At 39.2% G+C, this 17,120-nt stretch overlaps 1 protein-coding gene across 1 annotated transcript in view; it reads left to right on the plus strand.

Annotated features, from left to right (window-relative positions):
* Window positions 1-17,120, plus strand: part of LOC133529534 (actin-binding LIM protein 3) — a 125,752-nt gene that overhangs the window by 77,799 nt on the left and 30,833 nt on the right. Inside the window, exons 2-8 of the mRNA XM_061867271.1 lie at window positions 9,972-10,132; window positions 10,251-10,369; window positions 10,617-10,870; window positions 11,660-11,717; window positions 11,848-12,001; window positions 12,414-12,512; window positions 15,280-15,381. Of these exons, the coding sequence (XP_061723255.1) occupies window positions 9,972-10,132; window positions 10,251-10,369; window positions 10,617-10,870; window positions 11,660-11,717; window positions 11,848-12,001; window positions 12,414-12,512; window positions 15,280-15,381 (947 nt within the window). The remainder of the gene's footprint in view (window positions 1-9,971; window positions 10,133-10,250; window positions 10,370-10,616; window positions 10,871-11,659; window positions 11,718-11,847; window positions 12,002-12,413; window positions 12,513-15,279; window positions 15,382-17,120) is intronic.

Genomic DNA, 17,120 nt, shown 5'->3' on the forward strand with positions numbered 1-17,120 from the left:
GTCTATGTCATCCATATTCCAGTCTTGGCAATATCAATCGTTTGTCGTAGAAATATTTTGTATTTCCATTTCAGTTTAAATTTAAGTCAGAGTAAGAGTGAGGGTGCCTGGTCAGCACAGAGGTTGACATCTCCTATAGTTATTATGAGTCTCCATAATCACATCAATTGTTTCAAGAACTTGTTTCGTCTACACTCAATATAGTGTATTGCATCCTTGAAAAGCTATTTTATCATTCATATGGTCTCTTTGATATAAATACCCGTACGATTGCGCTATCGTGCCGTCAGTGACACATTATTCCAAATCGGACGTCGCCTGTGTACACAATCAACATCTATTTTATAATCGTTTTAACTCGTTGGTCGCGTATTTCCTTCGGTGCGCGAGCTCGATCAAGTCCAATCCTCGGGCTAGTGTATCGTTATCTTGAGATCCCTAATAAGTATGCGCTGTCGTTACTGAGACATAGCTTCTTGAATGACGACCGCGAACTGCAGGACGCAGCCACAGCAGAAATGCCAGTCTTCTGAACTGCGTTTCCTTTGAGCCAGCAGAAAAATGCTTTTTGCGTGAAAACAGCACACGTTGTGAAGCTTGAAGAGCCTTGGCGTATGCAAGGCTGGTAACCAAGTTTTCGACGATCCAAGGTCTGTGTAGGTGGACGGTGCAGTATAGGCTTTATGTACGACAGTGGATGTCTTACGGCTCTCCTCGCTCGTTCTAAGTAACCGGTTCCAATGACAACTGATGTGACCGTATTGGCAATATGGTGAGTCACGCACCAACGCTTGGAATTATAATGACGACATTAGCATTATTACATGTGTACCGTTACATAATGTATCTGTTTGCTACTCGATACCATCCTAATAGCAAAAGGCGATACGACGACGATAAGTAATTGACAGGCGTTAGTTAGTGACTTAGCCTCCGTATTTGGGAAGTTAATCTTCTGAGACTAAAACGTAATCGTGACAGAGAACCGACCAAGTACTATGACGATATTGTCGTGTAAAAATGTTGGGATTCAAAGCTCTTGAATTCTGTGATTTTGTATAAACTATTGGGCGAAGTTCCTTATTTCTTGAGTCTTAGTCTTAGTAAACAGAAAAGCGACGATTACGTGAGTTACGAGTATTACACAGTCAGTCAAAGCTGTTTAGGTACATGTTCGCATTGCTCTTGTTTCACAATTATGTTTGAAGGACTCCATACCTAAATTCGCGGTAGAGAGTATGATTTCTCCTCGCTATCCGAACTTGGCTGGCGCATTACCGCAGCCTGTCTAGATTACTAGCTATCCCGTGTTAGATAATGCACGTAATTGCACGGTCTCGGTTTCGACACACCGCCGTGTAATATGATCTGGGGCAAAAACTGTAATGATGAGTGGCGATTACACGCCACGGAGATTTCTTGTCTTCGCAGAATCCATGCAGAAAAACGTATAAACAAGCGTGGACGAATCCGGCGACTCTTACATCATTTCTTCGATGCCTCGTATCGGTAAAATTGACATTGAAAAATTTACATTCCAGGAACAATACTGACTATTATTTGGTCTTGTTATTTCAACTTTTATAACTTTAATTTGCTTGAAATATGGTGTGGTACAAAAGATAGTCAGATAATATTATAAATAAAACATATTTCGACATTTAGCTAGTTGTTTCTGTATTGACGTGTGCAATAAAGAGTATTTGTATTGTATTGTATATTTCACCAGCATCTGGCATGCAAAAAATATCATACAACAAAAACTAAGTTTAAACCATCATAGTCAAGGCCTATATTATAATGTTATACTACCTAAGATACCAAGGGAAACCTCTAGAAAGATAGATAGGCGAAATAAAGAAAATAGGAGGCAGTAACTGGATGACCACGGCAAACGATAGAACCACATGGATAAAGATGGAGGAGAGCTTTCACTCGCTGAGAGGATAATCCCTATACGTTAATTTGCTTACTTTTTTATGTAACTTATTTTATTAAGGAAATAAAAGGCTATAATAATTACCTACCACAGTCAAAAGATGAAATTAGGAGTTAATTTCATTTCAGAATTTTAGAATTTGGTAGTCACCTTCCACGCCACCTCTCTGATGACAGCTATCCTCACATATTCCTGTTTACATGAAAAAGATCTATCTACTGCAGCTTTAACCTGGTCTGTGTTGTAACTTTTTCTTGATTCGGAATTTGCTCAATAACATTATTTTCTGATGGTACCTATAGCAGCATCTTCTGCTTGAAACAGTGCAGTGTGATGTGTGATCCTTAGATGTTTTATACGTAAACCTCCTGTTCTGTTTTACATTGTATATCAACTTCCCCGCTTCCCTTCACAGTTAGGTCGGTTAGAAACTATTCAAATATTATTTTGATTAAAAAAAACAGTATTGCGGTCCAAAACGACTATTGATGTTCCGAGTTCGTAATCTTCCTTGAATAAATAAAAGTATCTAAGTCGTTATACGCATAATGTAGTTGATGCTGATTGTACCGTTCGCTACAATCAGCATCAACTAGATCCTGCTTCGCCAGTTTTCATGCTAAATGATAATTAACAGTACGCAGTAAACTTTTTATTGGTCATCTCATCTCATCAGTAGTCATCGAGTATCGACCGCACCGGCACGCGGGGAAAGGCAAGCGAACAACCAGATATTTATTCAGAACAGAACTGATTGATAAATATTATACGATCGAGAGTGCTATTTGCAATCGTTTATTTTCACCAATTATTCGCTAATAACAATACGGACAGTTAAATCTGAATTGCACTGACTTTGTGTTAATGTTAATAAGTATGTTAAGTACCTCTCTTTCTGAGAGATCTGTAACAGTCGCGAGCTTTTACAATATTGTTAAAGTACCCAACACTGTTGTTATCCGTTCAAGATAAATTGTCTTTTGTTTGTTATAGTAAATCCAACAGTAACGAAAGCAATGAAAATTCAGTTTGATTTCCATTGCGTCACACGATATGTCAAGTGAGTGTGCAAATCTAATTCAATTAATCTTATTTGTATCTGTAACTCCGTCAACTTTATGAATAGTCGCCATGGAAACTTATGATAATAAACCAGCATAGTGCTTAGCATCATTGTCTTGCCAATCTTCGATTGTTCTTATATTCATTTAAATATTACATAAATAGTTTTTGCTCGCTGTCAGTCACCTGTTATTTTGTTGTCAAGTTTTTGCGTCATCTGCGTGAGTCACTCACGCAACTCATAGACGATTTTTTGCGATGTTTTTGTTTGAGTTCGTTTGTAATTTCGTAGTGTGACTGGCCGATTGTGTTTCCTCGTTTAGAAACTCCGGGAACTATTCAATATTTATTATATTTAGTTACTTATTGTCCGGCCTACATGTGCACAAAGGGATCTTTTATTTGAGCATGATTTTATAATACACCGCGCTGGTAAAGTTCTAGATCGAGGATTGTATTGTAAAAGCTATACGCAGGCAAGTGTTCGCCTCACGCGATACATGCAGACCAGGTACATGAAAACCAAGTGTACCTAGTAAAGTAGTAGTAGTAAGTAGAGAGTATAATGGATACAATTGCGGGAGCATTCATAAAACCCGATTCAAAACGGTTTGCAAAACTTTAAGAGAACTAGAATAGTTACACTGAAAAAAATAGATAGCCGAACTGGTTTTGTAACTTTACTAAATAACTAAACTACGGTTATAAGAAAATAAACTTTGCATAAATTTACAAACTTATTTTGTAGTGTATACCCAGTACCTGAACACTGATAGCCAAACACGGTTTTGTAACATATAACACATAGTTCGCAAGTCCCAATTTTTGTGTAAACAGTAACCAAAATGTTGTTTCAGTTATGCAAACATTTCTTTCAGTGTAATTGAAGGAATAATAAACAAGCCTGAAGCCTCCTGGCGTCTTGTTGGATCGCCTTTATCCCATCTCGTCGATGCATGTCTTGTGCTACTCCATCCGTCGACCTCTATACTCCATCTTCAATGTGTCTTCTTATTGAATTTAATTGTTGTTACTGATGCAGCTACCGCTCGCTGTCGTCTCGGCAGGGTGTTCATCCTGAGGCCCTAGAATCTAAATGGTCGCGCACTATGCGGTTTAAGAGGAATTTCCTCCCGCGAACTCTCCGGCTGTATAATGAACTCCCTGCAGAGGTTTTCTCGAGGGGCTAGAGTATGGGGTTCTTCAAAAAAAGAATGTACACGTTTTAAAGAATCGGCAACGTGCTTGTAACATCCCTGGAGTTGCAGGTGTCCATATTCTACGGTGACCGCTTACCACCAGGCGGGCAAGATGTAACAAATGAAACTCTAGGTCTAAACTTAAGCAATATTGTATAAGTACTGTTTGTAAACGACTGTATGTTTCTAAAATATAATAAATAAATAAATAATCTTTGGAATTCTTTATCTCGTTGCAATAAGGTTTCCGAATGGTTAGCCGACTTACTTAGTTGACTATGGTACTGGGACATCAAGGATTCAGGATAAGGAAGCGCGGGGCTTCATTCATTAGCCTCATCAAGTGTTAGCACGCGCACGACACCGTTACTGACACCTGTTAACATGTTAATAGGGACCACGCGTGCTAGGGACGTTTACTACTTTTCCTTACGTGCATTTATTCAATAGAAGTTAGATGGCAATTAATGTTGACAGTTTAAGGCCAGAGCACACCGGCTGCGTGTGTTTGAGCCGTACACGCATCCGTCACTGATGCGGTGTGCCGTCGCTCATAAGGATCTGTATATTACAACGTGGACGCAGCCGGTGTGCACAGGACAGGCCTTTTATGATTGATATGTCTATAAACTTCGATAAGTACTCAATGTGAAAATATTTTAGGGGGTAACACTAACACCTCCTTATTGTTCGAAAGAGGCATAGCCTCTCGGTCCGACAGCATTTATCAGTTATTTTTTCGGTGTAAGTTGACTTAACGACGATATCTTGTATGTAAGCATCACAATAATTAATATCCTGTATGTGGCCTTATACTGATAATAACGTGTAGTATGCACCTGGCTTAATACTTTTTGGTTGTTGTGTTTATGGTCATTTTAGTTTTATATAGAGAACTGTCAGATTTTGGCGGAATGCCGTCGACCGATGTTATGTACGATTTGATCTTAGTTAATAAGGTGTATCGATGTAATAAAAGAAATATTAACTGGATGCAGTGGTTTGTATGATAAACCCCATTTACTGAGCTTTAAATCAATGGATGATTATATCTAGGTAATCTTCTTTATAAAAAAAAAAACAACGGGTTTCACTCCGGGAGTGCCGGCAGAAGTGAAAACTTGAATATTAACGTTGTGCATTTTTGATATTTGGGAATGGTTAGGGAATAATTTTGCACGAATTGCTTTAATTATCAGTATAAAAGTACTATCATATTTATGTGGTAAAATACAATATTCATTGCAAGCGCCCTGCGCCGCCTAAATAGCAGGCGCAGGCACACATTTTCGCCGTGCGGTAGAAAGAGAGGGGGATACTTCCTCTCCTACGCCGCGCCGGCGGTCTACTGGCTTCAATGTCATTGTAACAGTTTTTCGATCAGATCACGTGTCCGTCTTACGAATTTTCAATGTGACGAATCTGTCGGTCACGTGACCTGTCGCGAGTTTAACATTTTTTTTCCCATCACAAAAAGTGCACAGCGCCGCTAAAGAAGTTTTCACTTCAAAAATACACTTTGTTGTGTGTTTGTGTGTGTGTTGTTGATGAAATACTTGGGCATAGTCTTTCCTCAGGAGTTCTCGTCTTAAGGAGTTTTTTTTTAAATTATGACAAGATATCTTTCTTAAAATTAAAATTGAGTATGTTTTACTTTGTAATCTCTGTACCATTTTCCTTGTCGCTTGCTGTACGCCGAGTCACGAACGCGGCGTACGAATTTAACTACAAGGCGTCTCACAGAAACTTTACCGTCTATTGTTGCTTCCTTATCCCTATCCTTTCTGCATTTTATGTTGTTTAGTATAATTATCTTTAATTCAAGTCGGATGTCAAGTGCCAAATGCGGCATTGAATGACATCGCTACACCGCATTGGGTTTGCTGCCTCTTTTAGAAAGGTAACCCTTGGAAGACGTAACGTTTTATTCCAATGGGGAGACACAATAAAAGGTTTGGACAGATGGCGCCGCTAGCGACAGTTCTTTCCCTATGATTGGTGCTAAGCTGTATCGTTGCAAATTTTTTACTAATCTACACCCGTATACATTTTGAATTAACTTAATTAAGCTTGGAGATCCCTTCAAGGCGGCTAACCCAGTGAAAGAGTTACAAGTTACAACTGCTGTGAAAGAGCTAGCGGGCCGGTCCCTGGTCAATATAAAATAACCAAAAAACTGCATTAGTTTACTTGAGACCTATAATTCTAGACTACTCGATGAATTGTGTTCCGTTTCCTATTTTTATCAGGTTCAGTATGAATTATGTGAATACCCAACTTTCATGGCTCTTATCCTTTTAGCTTTCATAAGTGTCAATACAAAACTTTAGTGCATAAAACCCTTTAACAATTAATTGCAGTTAAGCCCACTTTCATCTCGAACAAGTCCATTTATGACAAGATTTTATTTTGACATGTCCAATTGATAATAAAAGGCGTTTATTAGATTCAATCCGCGCCCAATTGACCGCAGATTGGAGTCAACTTGTCAACTCGTCAGCCCAAAGTCAAATTAATTGGTTTCGTTCGGAGCCGAGTCATCTTGACCATTCAGAGGCGTGAGGTTGATGGATTTTTGAGGATCCTGTAAATTAACCTTTTACAAAAATAAAGGGTTCACAAAAATAAACATATCTCGTTTTCATTTATTTTAAATTCTATACCGTTACCCTGCATACCATAGCAGAATGATTCTGTTAAAATAGCTAGTGATACCTATAGCCCAGGAATTTGACTAGAGAAATTCTAATTAGAAATATACTTTCAGAGTCATTGAGGAAAAACGTTAAAACCCGCATGATCGCCAAATCGTCCGTCGCAAGTTTCGTGCGATGCGCCATATTTTTTATTCCTCTCTAACTTCCTGGGTTTAAGCGCCCTCTTAAGGTTACACGTGCGTTTTACTAATCGCGTCAGTACATAGCACGTGCTGCGCTGCATCTGCTTTCAAAGTCCCAATCGATAGTGAATGGTATAGCGTTAAGGTTCGAAATCACTCAGCAGGTAACCGTAGCTCGTGCTGAGCGCATCTGCTTCCAATCTGAATCCTCCAAGCATTAAGGTCGGAAATCGCGGAGTAGGTGATTATGGCTCGTGCTCCACGATCGACGCTTAGGTAATGTTAATGTGGTGCGCATGGGAACAGATGTTTGTCTTGTGCACAGATGCGCTCTGAGCTGGTATCGGAGCAATCTGAGCGAACGTCCCGTGCATGGGTTTCATCTGTTTGAAATCAATGTTAACTATGCACTCGTATTTTGACTAACATGTATGAGGAGCACTTGAATAATTGACGTTTGCATTTCAATTACCTATACACTCGAGTTCACAAACATCTTTCCTTTTTGTAAATGTTATTTGAAAGACGTAAGCTCCATCTATAGTCAACTAAAATAGTTGCTGTTCTAGTAGAGCGAGTTTTACTATGCTCGTTAAAAAGTGTATTTTAAAAAGCGCGACCAATCAGCACTGACCTAATAAACATTGACCTTGGTTTTATGGCGGTCGTAAAGTTGTAACATGCACTATTATAATTTGGTCCGTAGATTAGAAACAAATGTTCGTAGGCGAAGGTCTTGAAAAGCTTGTCCACATTATATTATTATTATTGTGTATAGTATTCTGTATTGCTTTTACACTTACAGAGTGTTTTAAGAGGGTAGGCCGGGTAAGCATGGCCAAATTGCCCTTAGCGAAAAAATTAATTTCCTTATACTGGATTATTAACCTATATATATGTAGTGCTTTCACCAAAACTTAAGCCTCAAATGCTTCAGGTTAAAAAAAATGCAAAAAAAGAAAAAACATTTTTATTGTAATTTGGGTATATTTTATATACAATTAAGGTCGTTTTCGGACAAAAATATATATCGAATCATCCCAGCCAGGACGCCAATTCGAACGTACATCACACATAAGTCACGTTTGAAAATATCAATACGAACAAAGTCCCAAAAATATGTATATATCTACGACCTTATTGCCCATATATTAAGGTGTATACATATTTTTGGCACTTTATCGTCCGTATCTATATTATCAGACGTGATCGTACATACCTCCATGTATTTAGCGCGAGTGAGACGCACGGGCGAATGAGAACAAAAGATTATCATTTACTAAAATGAATTTGACGTCAAATGTAATTTTGAATTGGCCTCCAGCACCATCACTGCTATCGTTCAACTGGCAAACAAATTCGTAAACCTTAATGCGTACTCCCATCTTAAAGGTGTTTCAGGTGTCCATGGTAGACGGTAATTGCTTACCATCAGGCGATTCGCCTGCTCGTTTGCCTCCTATATCATAAAAAAACAGACAATGACCACCAATAGTCTAATAAGTGTTTCTGTCCAATTTTCTACGCAGGCGGCCGGGGCGGCGACGTGATTTTCCAATCAATTCCGCACGACTTAAAACAGCTTCGCACCTTATCTTTTACGATTGAGCAGACTTGCGTTTACCCCGCGACCCCTCCACCTCCTCAATTGACCCCAACACTTTGACTCTAATTTATTGTGCAACTATTACCCACACGTCACAGCTGATGTGTTATCACCGCTTAGCGACGCAGGACCACACTCCAACTACACTGGAGTAAAAGAAGACTTGCAGCAACTCACACCGATGCAGCGGCGTGCTCAGCTGTTTAAACGTTGACCTATAAAATTGTATTCGCCTAATTTCATTCATGATACAAGCTTTTATCGCTGACTGTACTTTTCTTTCAACAGGCAAATAATACTTATCGAGACAATTTTATCAAAACAAACACAATAAGGTTGCGTTGTTTTATCACAGAGTTCCTATGGCCACCTGCTGTGTCCATCATCAGATCAACTCAACAATACAACCAGGTACCATGGTATTATGGTACCTGGTACCATGGTGTCATCCGACTTACTTGTACCATATGTATGTGCTGTTTCAGCTCCATCGAATAATGGGACGCGAATCTAATTTAGCTTGCAAGATTTACCCAATACATATGTTTGTACATACAGATATAAATTGTAAGTTAAAGAAAAGCTTGTAATAAATAGTAACAAACCGCTATATATCAATGAGTGAATTTTGACTATAAAATAAAATAAACCATCGTAATCGAAAAGCGATAGCGCGACACCTCGGAACGGACTGCGTGACGCGGCGGTCACATGTTGCGCATGTTATTGGTTTTATTACTTACCACCAAAATGATTCGGCCGTCTAGCTGGAGTGCTCAATTTGTGGAAGCGATTCGCGTGATTCGGGCGACCTTGAACTTCGCAAATTCACCTTACGTCACAGTCCACTAAAATAATATCTTATAAATACTTGCGTAACAATATATGCTCTCATCCCATGCCTGCACAAATCTCATGCATGCAAAATATATATTTTACAGTCTTAGTTGTTCTATATTAAAGACATCACTTTTTGTTAAGCTGTTACAAAATGTACGCTTCATAAGTATCTACACTTATGAAGCGTTATTTGATCCGCTACTTTTGATGCTGACTGTACTGTCATTGTTTTTGAGGCGTAGCGAGGGATGTGTTTGTTAAGAATCAATAGAGTAACTTCATTCACCCCTCCTCCTCGCTCTATATTGTTTAATAACAAACACATCCCTTCGCTCCACATCCACGCACATCTCGGGTGGAAACGCAGCCCTACGGGAAAAAGGACCTTGCTGCATAAAAATCATCTTATGTAAAATTGACCTCCTCCTCCTTTCCTTTCGGGTCCTTTCTTTGATACTTACTGACGTTTTCCTTACATTGTTGCAGGCAAGGTGGTGTGCGGCGCGTGCGGCGGCAAGTGCAGCGGGGAAGTGCTGCGCGTGTCAGACAAATACTTCCACACGGCGTGCTTCACGTGCCGCTCGTGCTCGGCGTCGCTGGCCAAGGGCGGCTTCTTCTGCAAGGACGGCCACTACTACTGCCCACAGGTAATTCCTTTAACTTGCCACCTTGGTGGCCATCACATAATCTAGATCTCCTGGTCATCGTCGGTTGCATGGTTTGTGGGTCATCAGCCGAACATGAACAGCATATTTCGTGTTACAGGATTATCAGCGCGCGTTCGGCACGAGATGTGCAGCGTGCGGGCAATACGTGGAAGGCGAGGTTGTGTCTGCGCTCGGGAACACCTACCATCAGAAATGCTTCACATGTGCGAGATGCAAGTGAGTACACTACAGTTTCTTTTCAATAAACACGTTGGATTTTTGTTGCTCAGTCAGTACTCAGTACATCAATTGGTCTTTTAAGATCTTTATATATTTCGGGTAAAGGTTTCGTTCCGTTCATCATGGTTTTCTCAGGTATTTTTGAATGATCAACTGAACACCTGCAGATTGTAGAATTGCAAGTGCATCCTTCTGAATGTTGTCTAAAGAATCTCACAGTTTATCAAGTACTTCTCCTTCCCAGACGCGCGTTCCCATCAGGCGAGAAAGTAACGTACACAGGCGCGGAAGTCGTGTGCTCCTCGTGCGTGGCCGCGCCGATCCAGCGCCAGACGGCGCGCGCCGCCGCGTCGCCGTCGCCCGCGCCGCCGACGCGCGCGCGCGCCGACACGGCGCCGCGCCAGCCGCGCCCGGCCGAGGCGGACCGGCTCGACCGCGGCCAGCAGCGCGCCGACCCCGACCGCGTCGTCGACCAGAATGGTGAACACGAGAGATATGGTCCGCACTGTCATCCATTTGCACCTAGTCTTGATGAAACATCCGTTTACAATCATAGATCAATCATATTACCGTATCATAGCACCTATCTAAAAATCTGAAAAACATTTTTATTTTTATTTTAACTGTTACAGAGAAGAACTCTTACATGCTAGGTATCTTGCTGAGCTGAATCTTTTAATGCTAAGATTTTAATACTAGTTTCCTAACGGATCGAATCAGATACCTTTTGAAACATTGCTTTGATCCAGCCAAGCAGTCATTTTTATGTAAAAAAATGTTGGAAATGCGAAATTAAATGTTAACTTGTCTTGGATTTCTCTTTGAAATAAATTTGAAAAATTTTTTGTGTATAACGGATGTTTTGTCGAGATTTTTTTTTATGTTTAATCGATAACTATACTATATTACATTTCCCATTCATGTGAAATCATTGCCTAATTGCACTATCACTGTGAATAACTGCCTGCAATGCATCACTCTTTGTAAGTTTGTACTAAGCGTCCTATCTTCCACTGAGAGAAACGAAAAACAAATGTTTAGAAAATTAACTGACTTCATCTATGAAAATGCTTTTTTTGAAACCGGAATCTGCAATATTTCAGTGCCTAGCAGATCTAGAAATCTAGAGTAATATTCCAATAATATCTCATTTCGGCCTGTTGATTAAGAAATCGTATTTGTATATACTTTTTTAATGGGAGCAATCAAGGTGGTGGACGGGCGCACCCAAAGTTTCCTAACCATTCCATCGCCGGGCTAACTGTGTCATCGTCATGTTGGTTGCAGAATGCGCGGGCTGCGGCCAGGAGTTGTCTGAAGGACAGGCGTTGGTGGCATTAGACAGGTAAACGGGCAAACTTGCTCATTCAATTTGTATTCGATTCGATTATCTCCTTGATTAGGTCGATCTGCGTAAGACTCTCCCCAAACGTATACATTTTTGATTAATAATAATATTTGGTGGCACTTGACAGACAGTGGCACACGTGGTGCTTCTCTTGCGGCGCGTGCGGCTGCGTGCTGCAGGGAGAGTACATGGGCCGCGGCGGCACGCCGTACTGCGAGCGCGACTACCAGCGCTTGTTCGGCGTGCGCTGCGCGTACTGCAACCGGTACATCGCGGGCAAGGTGCTCATACTATTCTAACTTCACATTAATTATGAATTCAGATTAAAACTATATACCGTAGTGAATTTAAGTCCAGCCCCATCTTTCAACAGTAAACTTCGGCATTGCAGGGTGTAGATAATTGGCGCAGTCGGTAGGATATAAAGCTATAACGCGATTAAAATTGTTTGCATTAGAGTAGAGATTTTCCCTTATTATTAATGAAGCTAAGACCTACCGTTTAAACTGAAAGCCTTAACTTAATAATATTCATTAGGTGGAAGTTGATAAACAATTCAAATTGCAAACAACGCAGTATTGTAGCTCTGATGCGGGCTTTTGCTGGAATCAATATTATTTAGAATAACGGACACATTGGAGGCGTCGTATAATTCCATCATTTGGAAAATATATAAACATTTTTATGTGCCAGGTGCTTCAAGCGGGTGAGAACCACCACTTCCACCCCACGTGCGCGCGCTGCTCCAAATGTGGCGACCCGTTCGGAGACGGCGAGGAAATGTTCCTGCAGGTAAATACAAGAGGTTTACTTTTATCGTAACTTACTGTTGATGTTTCGTGATGCACACTTAATGATTTCTTCTTTTCTTGCTGTTGTTGTCTGTACATGTTCGCTCATATTTTGTGATCGTCACAAATAAATATCTTATGTATAAGAAATTTTATGTATATTGGACTAAGTTTACATTCTATAGTCGGAAAAGATTCGGTCGTTTTAAAAGCGATGCTTGCTTGCGGTCTAGGTCTCGGCCAGTCTCACGTCTATCATACAAAATACTGTATTTGTACGTCTACTACCATCCACCTCCTGAGACCCCTCGTACAATCCTTAGTACATATTTCATAATCTATTTTGAACATAATCTATTTTGAATTTTTTTTTAGCGACTTCAAGATTTCAAAAGGACGACGTTATCAATTCGGTGTATTTTTTTTATGTTTGTTACTTCATAACTCCGTCATTTCTGAACCGATTTAGAAAATTATTTATTAGATTATATATATATATATATATATATATATATATTATTTTTTTTGTTTTAATTTATTTAGGAAACAAACAGTCATATATTAATATATATACCCAGGTATTGGCTGTTGTATTTATAAATGTTGTTATGTATTTTTCAAGTCACTATATGATGTTACTATAAATGTTGTATTGACTTGTAAAAGAGCCCTTGAGGCCTACTTGCAGAATAAATTTTTGAATTTTGAATTTTTGAATTTGAATTTTGAATTTTTGAATAAGCTTAAGTGATAACAAACAGACCTTTAGTTCCATTGAAAATAAAAGAATACATAGTAAATTACAGATCGAAACAGGGAAGGTGTTAGGCATCTTCTTGTCTGTCACGCATACAGGGACTTCAAAACATCGGTAGGTAATTAATAAATGCATGACATAGTACAGAATTTAAAATGGTATACAAAATAATTAAAAATATATGTATCGCTATAGTTGTTATGCGTGCAAATAATATATAGTTAGCTAGTTAGTTAGTGCTTCTGGGCATTTTCCGCAAATCGACAACCATTGTGCCTATTTTGCGTGAAACGAGGTAGCGCTACTCTAACCACCCCAGCTCCTCCACGAAGCCTAGCAAAGTTTTCAGGTTGCTAATTGCCTCTCCTAGTGTGCACGGAGTCCCTAGGTATTTGTTCCTGTATACTTCTACCTGTTTGCAGTCTAGGAGAATATGTTTTGTTGTTTCTTCTTCTTCCATGCACGCTCTGCACATTGGGCTGTCTGTTTTACCCATATTGTGTAGGTGTTTGTTAAGTGTGTTATGTCCTGTAATTAATCCTACTATTTTACGTAGTTGGTGTCGAGGTGTTTTCAGTAGTATTTTGGTGAGTTTGTGGTTCAGTTCCGGTAGAAAATCCTTAGTCTGCCTGCATGTGTCCATTTCATTCCAGTATTTATTGTGCAGTTGTCTGTGATGTAGGTCTAGCTGGTTGTGTATATAGGATATTGGTAGGGGTATGATGGGCTCGGGTCCATATGCCGGCGTTTCTGAGCCTTTCCTGGCCAGTTCGTCCGCTGCATCGTTTCCTCTTGATCCACTATGTCCCTTTATCCATTGAATTGTTACTTTGTTGCCTTCTTTGCTCACTTCCGTGAGGCTTCGATGACATTCGAGTATGAGTTCTGAATTAAGTTTGTCGCTGCATAGCGCTTGTAGTACTGATTTACTGTCTGACAGTATTAGTATATTTTCGTGTTTCACCTGTCGTCTTGTTATGACATTGCAAGCTTCTATTATTCCCACACATTCAGCTTGGAATACCGTGTTATGTTCTCCCAGGGGTTTTGAGATGTGTATGTTTAGGTCCTCCGAGAAGACACCACATCCTGTCCCTTCAAATGTTTTTGAGCCATCTGTGAATATTCTTAGGTTAGTTAGGTTAGGTTATAATATATAGTTACTAGGTACTTAAAAGAAAACATACAATATTTATAAAGAAAAGATTGAACTTCGCAGAATGCTACTGTATTTACAAAATGATAATGAAAAAATATCTAAATTTGAAAATTTATCATTGTAATCATGACAGGCTCGTCTAAAAAAAGTATGCTTGGCAAAATTAGAGCCACAAAAGCTAATATGGAATGTTTGGGGGTGGCGAGTGGGAATACGACGAGGCAATTTAAAAATAATTTTATACAGATTGATTTTTTATTTTATATATACAGATTGGTCCCGTTTTTGTCCAAACTCAGTTCTGATGATGGGATCCATGAGGAATCGAGGGAACTCTTCAAAATGTGAAGAGCATACATATAGTGATTTTTGTATTTTCATCAACAAATCAAGCATTTACATTTAAAAAGTGACATTTGATGAAGTGGAATTGCTGATGATGATCAGAATGGAACTCTTCAACGACGCATTGTTCACGTTTGGCAATTTGTTCTCGTCGCATGTTTGTGAAGCAGTTAGGTTTTCAAGGAACATTTTTGTCAAGCTTGAGTTTTGATGATTGATTCCATGAGGAATTGAGGGTACTTCTCAACTCTTTTAAGCGAACTTATAGCCATTTTTAATATTATTTCATGCATGGTGTGAAATAATGTATTTTAAATATAGTCGAATACCCTATTGCCAGTCTTTTTAATTTCATTGTATGAAATCCAAAATCAACAATTCACCGGTCTCCCGCATTGAAGTCGGTTTTTTTTTTAAATTATATTAATTAAGAGCTTCTAGGCCTCAACGTACCCTATTTGTTTCTATTTGTACTCGTGTACTCGTATTGATAGGACAATGTTCCAGGGCGCAGCAATCTGGCACCCGCGCTGCGGGCCCGCGCCGCGCGACCCGGCCGACCCCGACCAGCCCGACCACGACCCCGAGCGGGCTTCTTCCGAGCTGCAGGTACACGGCCACACGAACACACCAGACACACGACGGCTTTATGTATTACAAACTTCTACTACACTCTCGTCAAATATTCGGTAGACTGCGGATAAATCGCAACCAATCCTGGTCAATATGTAATGACTAAAATGTAAAAATTATTTCGGGTTCTTTGCAAGCATATTACATCATATTGGAAACGATAAGAAGTTAGCCAAACATATGCTAACCCTATAAAGATTTTATCTCCGCACAGGCTATCATTAACATTTGTTAAATTGCTTAAAACTTTAATTTTCCAATTTAATCTTCAATGTTCTTTCTGTGTGGACTTAGTAATCAGTATAATTTTACTGATTACAACATTATTATTTCGTAGAATGATCCATCATGATGATATGATCAGTTATCACATATTGTTTTTTTCATCAATGCACTAGAGTTTTTTGACTTTGTCACACTTTTTTATTTATTTAATTAATTCTTAATTGCATAAACGTTGTTTAAAAAGCCACAAAATTCTGCAATGTTGGTAAATAATTTGTGGAGGCATTTTAAAGAACGTTTGCACACTCTGAAAGAATTTCGTTACTTTCGTAGCTCATGCACGATGTACTCGATGTTCGCAAGGTAGATGTAGTTGCAATCCTCCTCGCGGTTTACAAGTCTCTTTCATATCTCCTGATATATTCGTACTTGTTTTCATCATTTATGTGTACTCAAGTCACTTGAGTTAAATAATATATATGAACAAGGGGGATAGAGCTTCTATAGAGTGTTTGCTGTAAAAGCGGCTTATAAAACGCGAGATTATTGACGTGCATTTTAATTACTTTATGGTTTCTGTACAGTGAGCTCGGAAATTTGCTTACGGATAAAATGTGCAAATATTTCTTTAGTGCAACTGCGATATAACTATGAAAATGTTCGTTAACATTTCAGATTTCACTGTACAATATACTTTTATTTTTAATTTGATGTTGTTTATTTTCTTTTTTCAGTGCCTTTATTGTTGTTTTGCAATGCATCTTGCCCCTCGCCCGGCTTCCGTACCGTATTGGACCTTATTAACTGACTAATAAAGCTGCAATTTCAATCAAATAAATTATAGCATTTAGCTTACTCAATGCCTTTTAAAGTACTTGCTCGACGTCACAGATATGTTTACGTTTTCCCCCATATTACAGAGGATTAAGGTGCAAAAGTGTACATATATTTTTGTCGGTTGTAAGATTCTGTACTACTTTAATCTCACACGACATTATGTACACAAGTTATCATTTAGTTGGTGGCGAATCAAGCAAAAAAGCCCTCTTTTTATACAGATTTTCTAATTTAAAGGGGTCCAATACGATGTACGGTCGTCGGGTTTCTCTGTCTCTCAACATATTGACAATGTACTAGCACCACCTTTTGACAGCACCTGTTTCTGACCAGACATAGGTGCAGTCGCCATCAGACATATCGGAGCCACCGAAGTGCTTAAAAATATCTGCACACGCACTCAAACGCCCTAACAATAGAGGCGGGTTCAGATATTTGTGAGTGTCTTAGCCGCTCCAATATATCTGATGGCGACTGTACATAATTACTTACACAACATTTACCTGGAGAAGTCGTTAAAGTATACAGTTATTCCGGTTGGTTTTTTTTTTACAATAAAGGTGCTTTCTAATCAAGTCTACGAATATTTCGCTAAATCAGAAAATCAAATGAAATAAAATAAATATGTTGTCGGCTTTCTCTAGATATTTATT

The sequence above is a fragment of the Cydia pomonella genome, chromosome 21 (genome assembly GCF_033807575.1).
Source record: "Cydia pomonella isolate Wapato2018A chromosome 21, ilCydPomo1, whole genome shotgun sequence".
Lineage (NCBI taxonomy): Eukaryota > Metazoa > Arthropoda > Insecta > Lepidoptera > Tortricidae > Cydia > Cydia pomonella.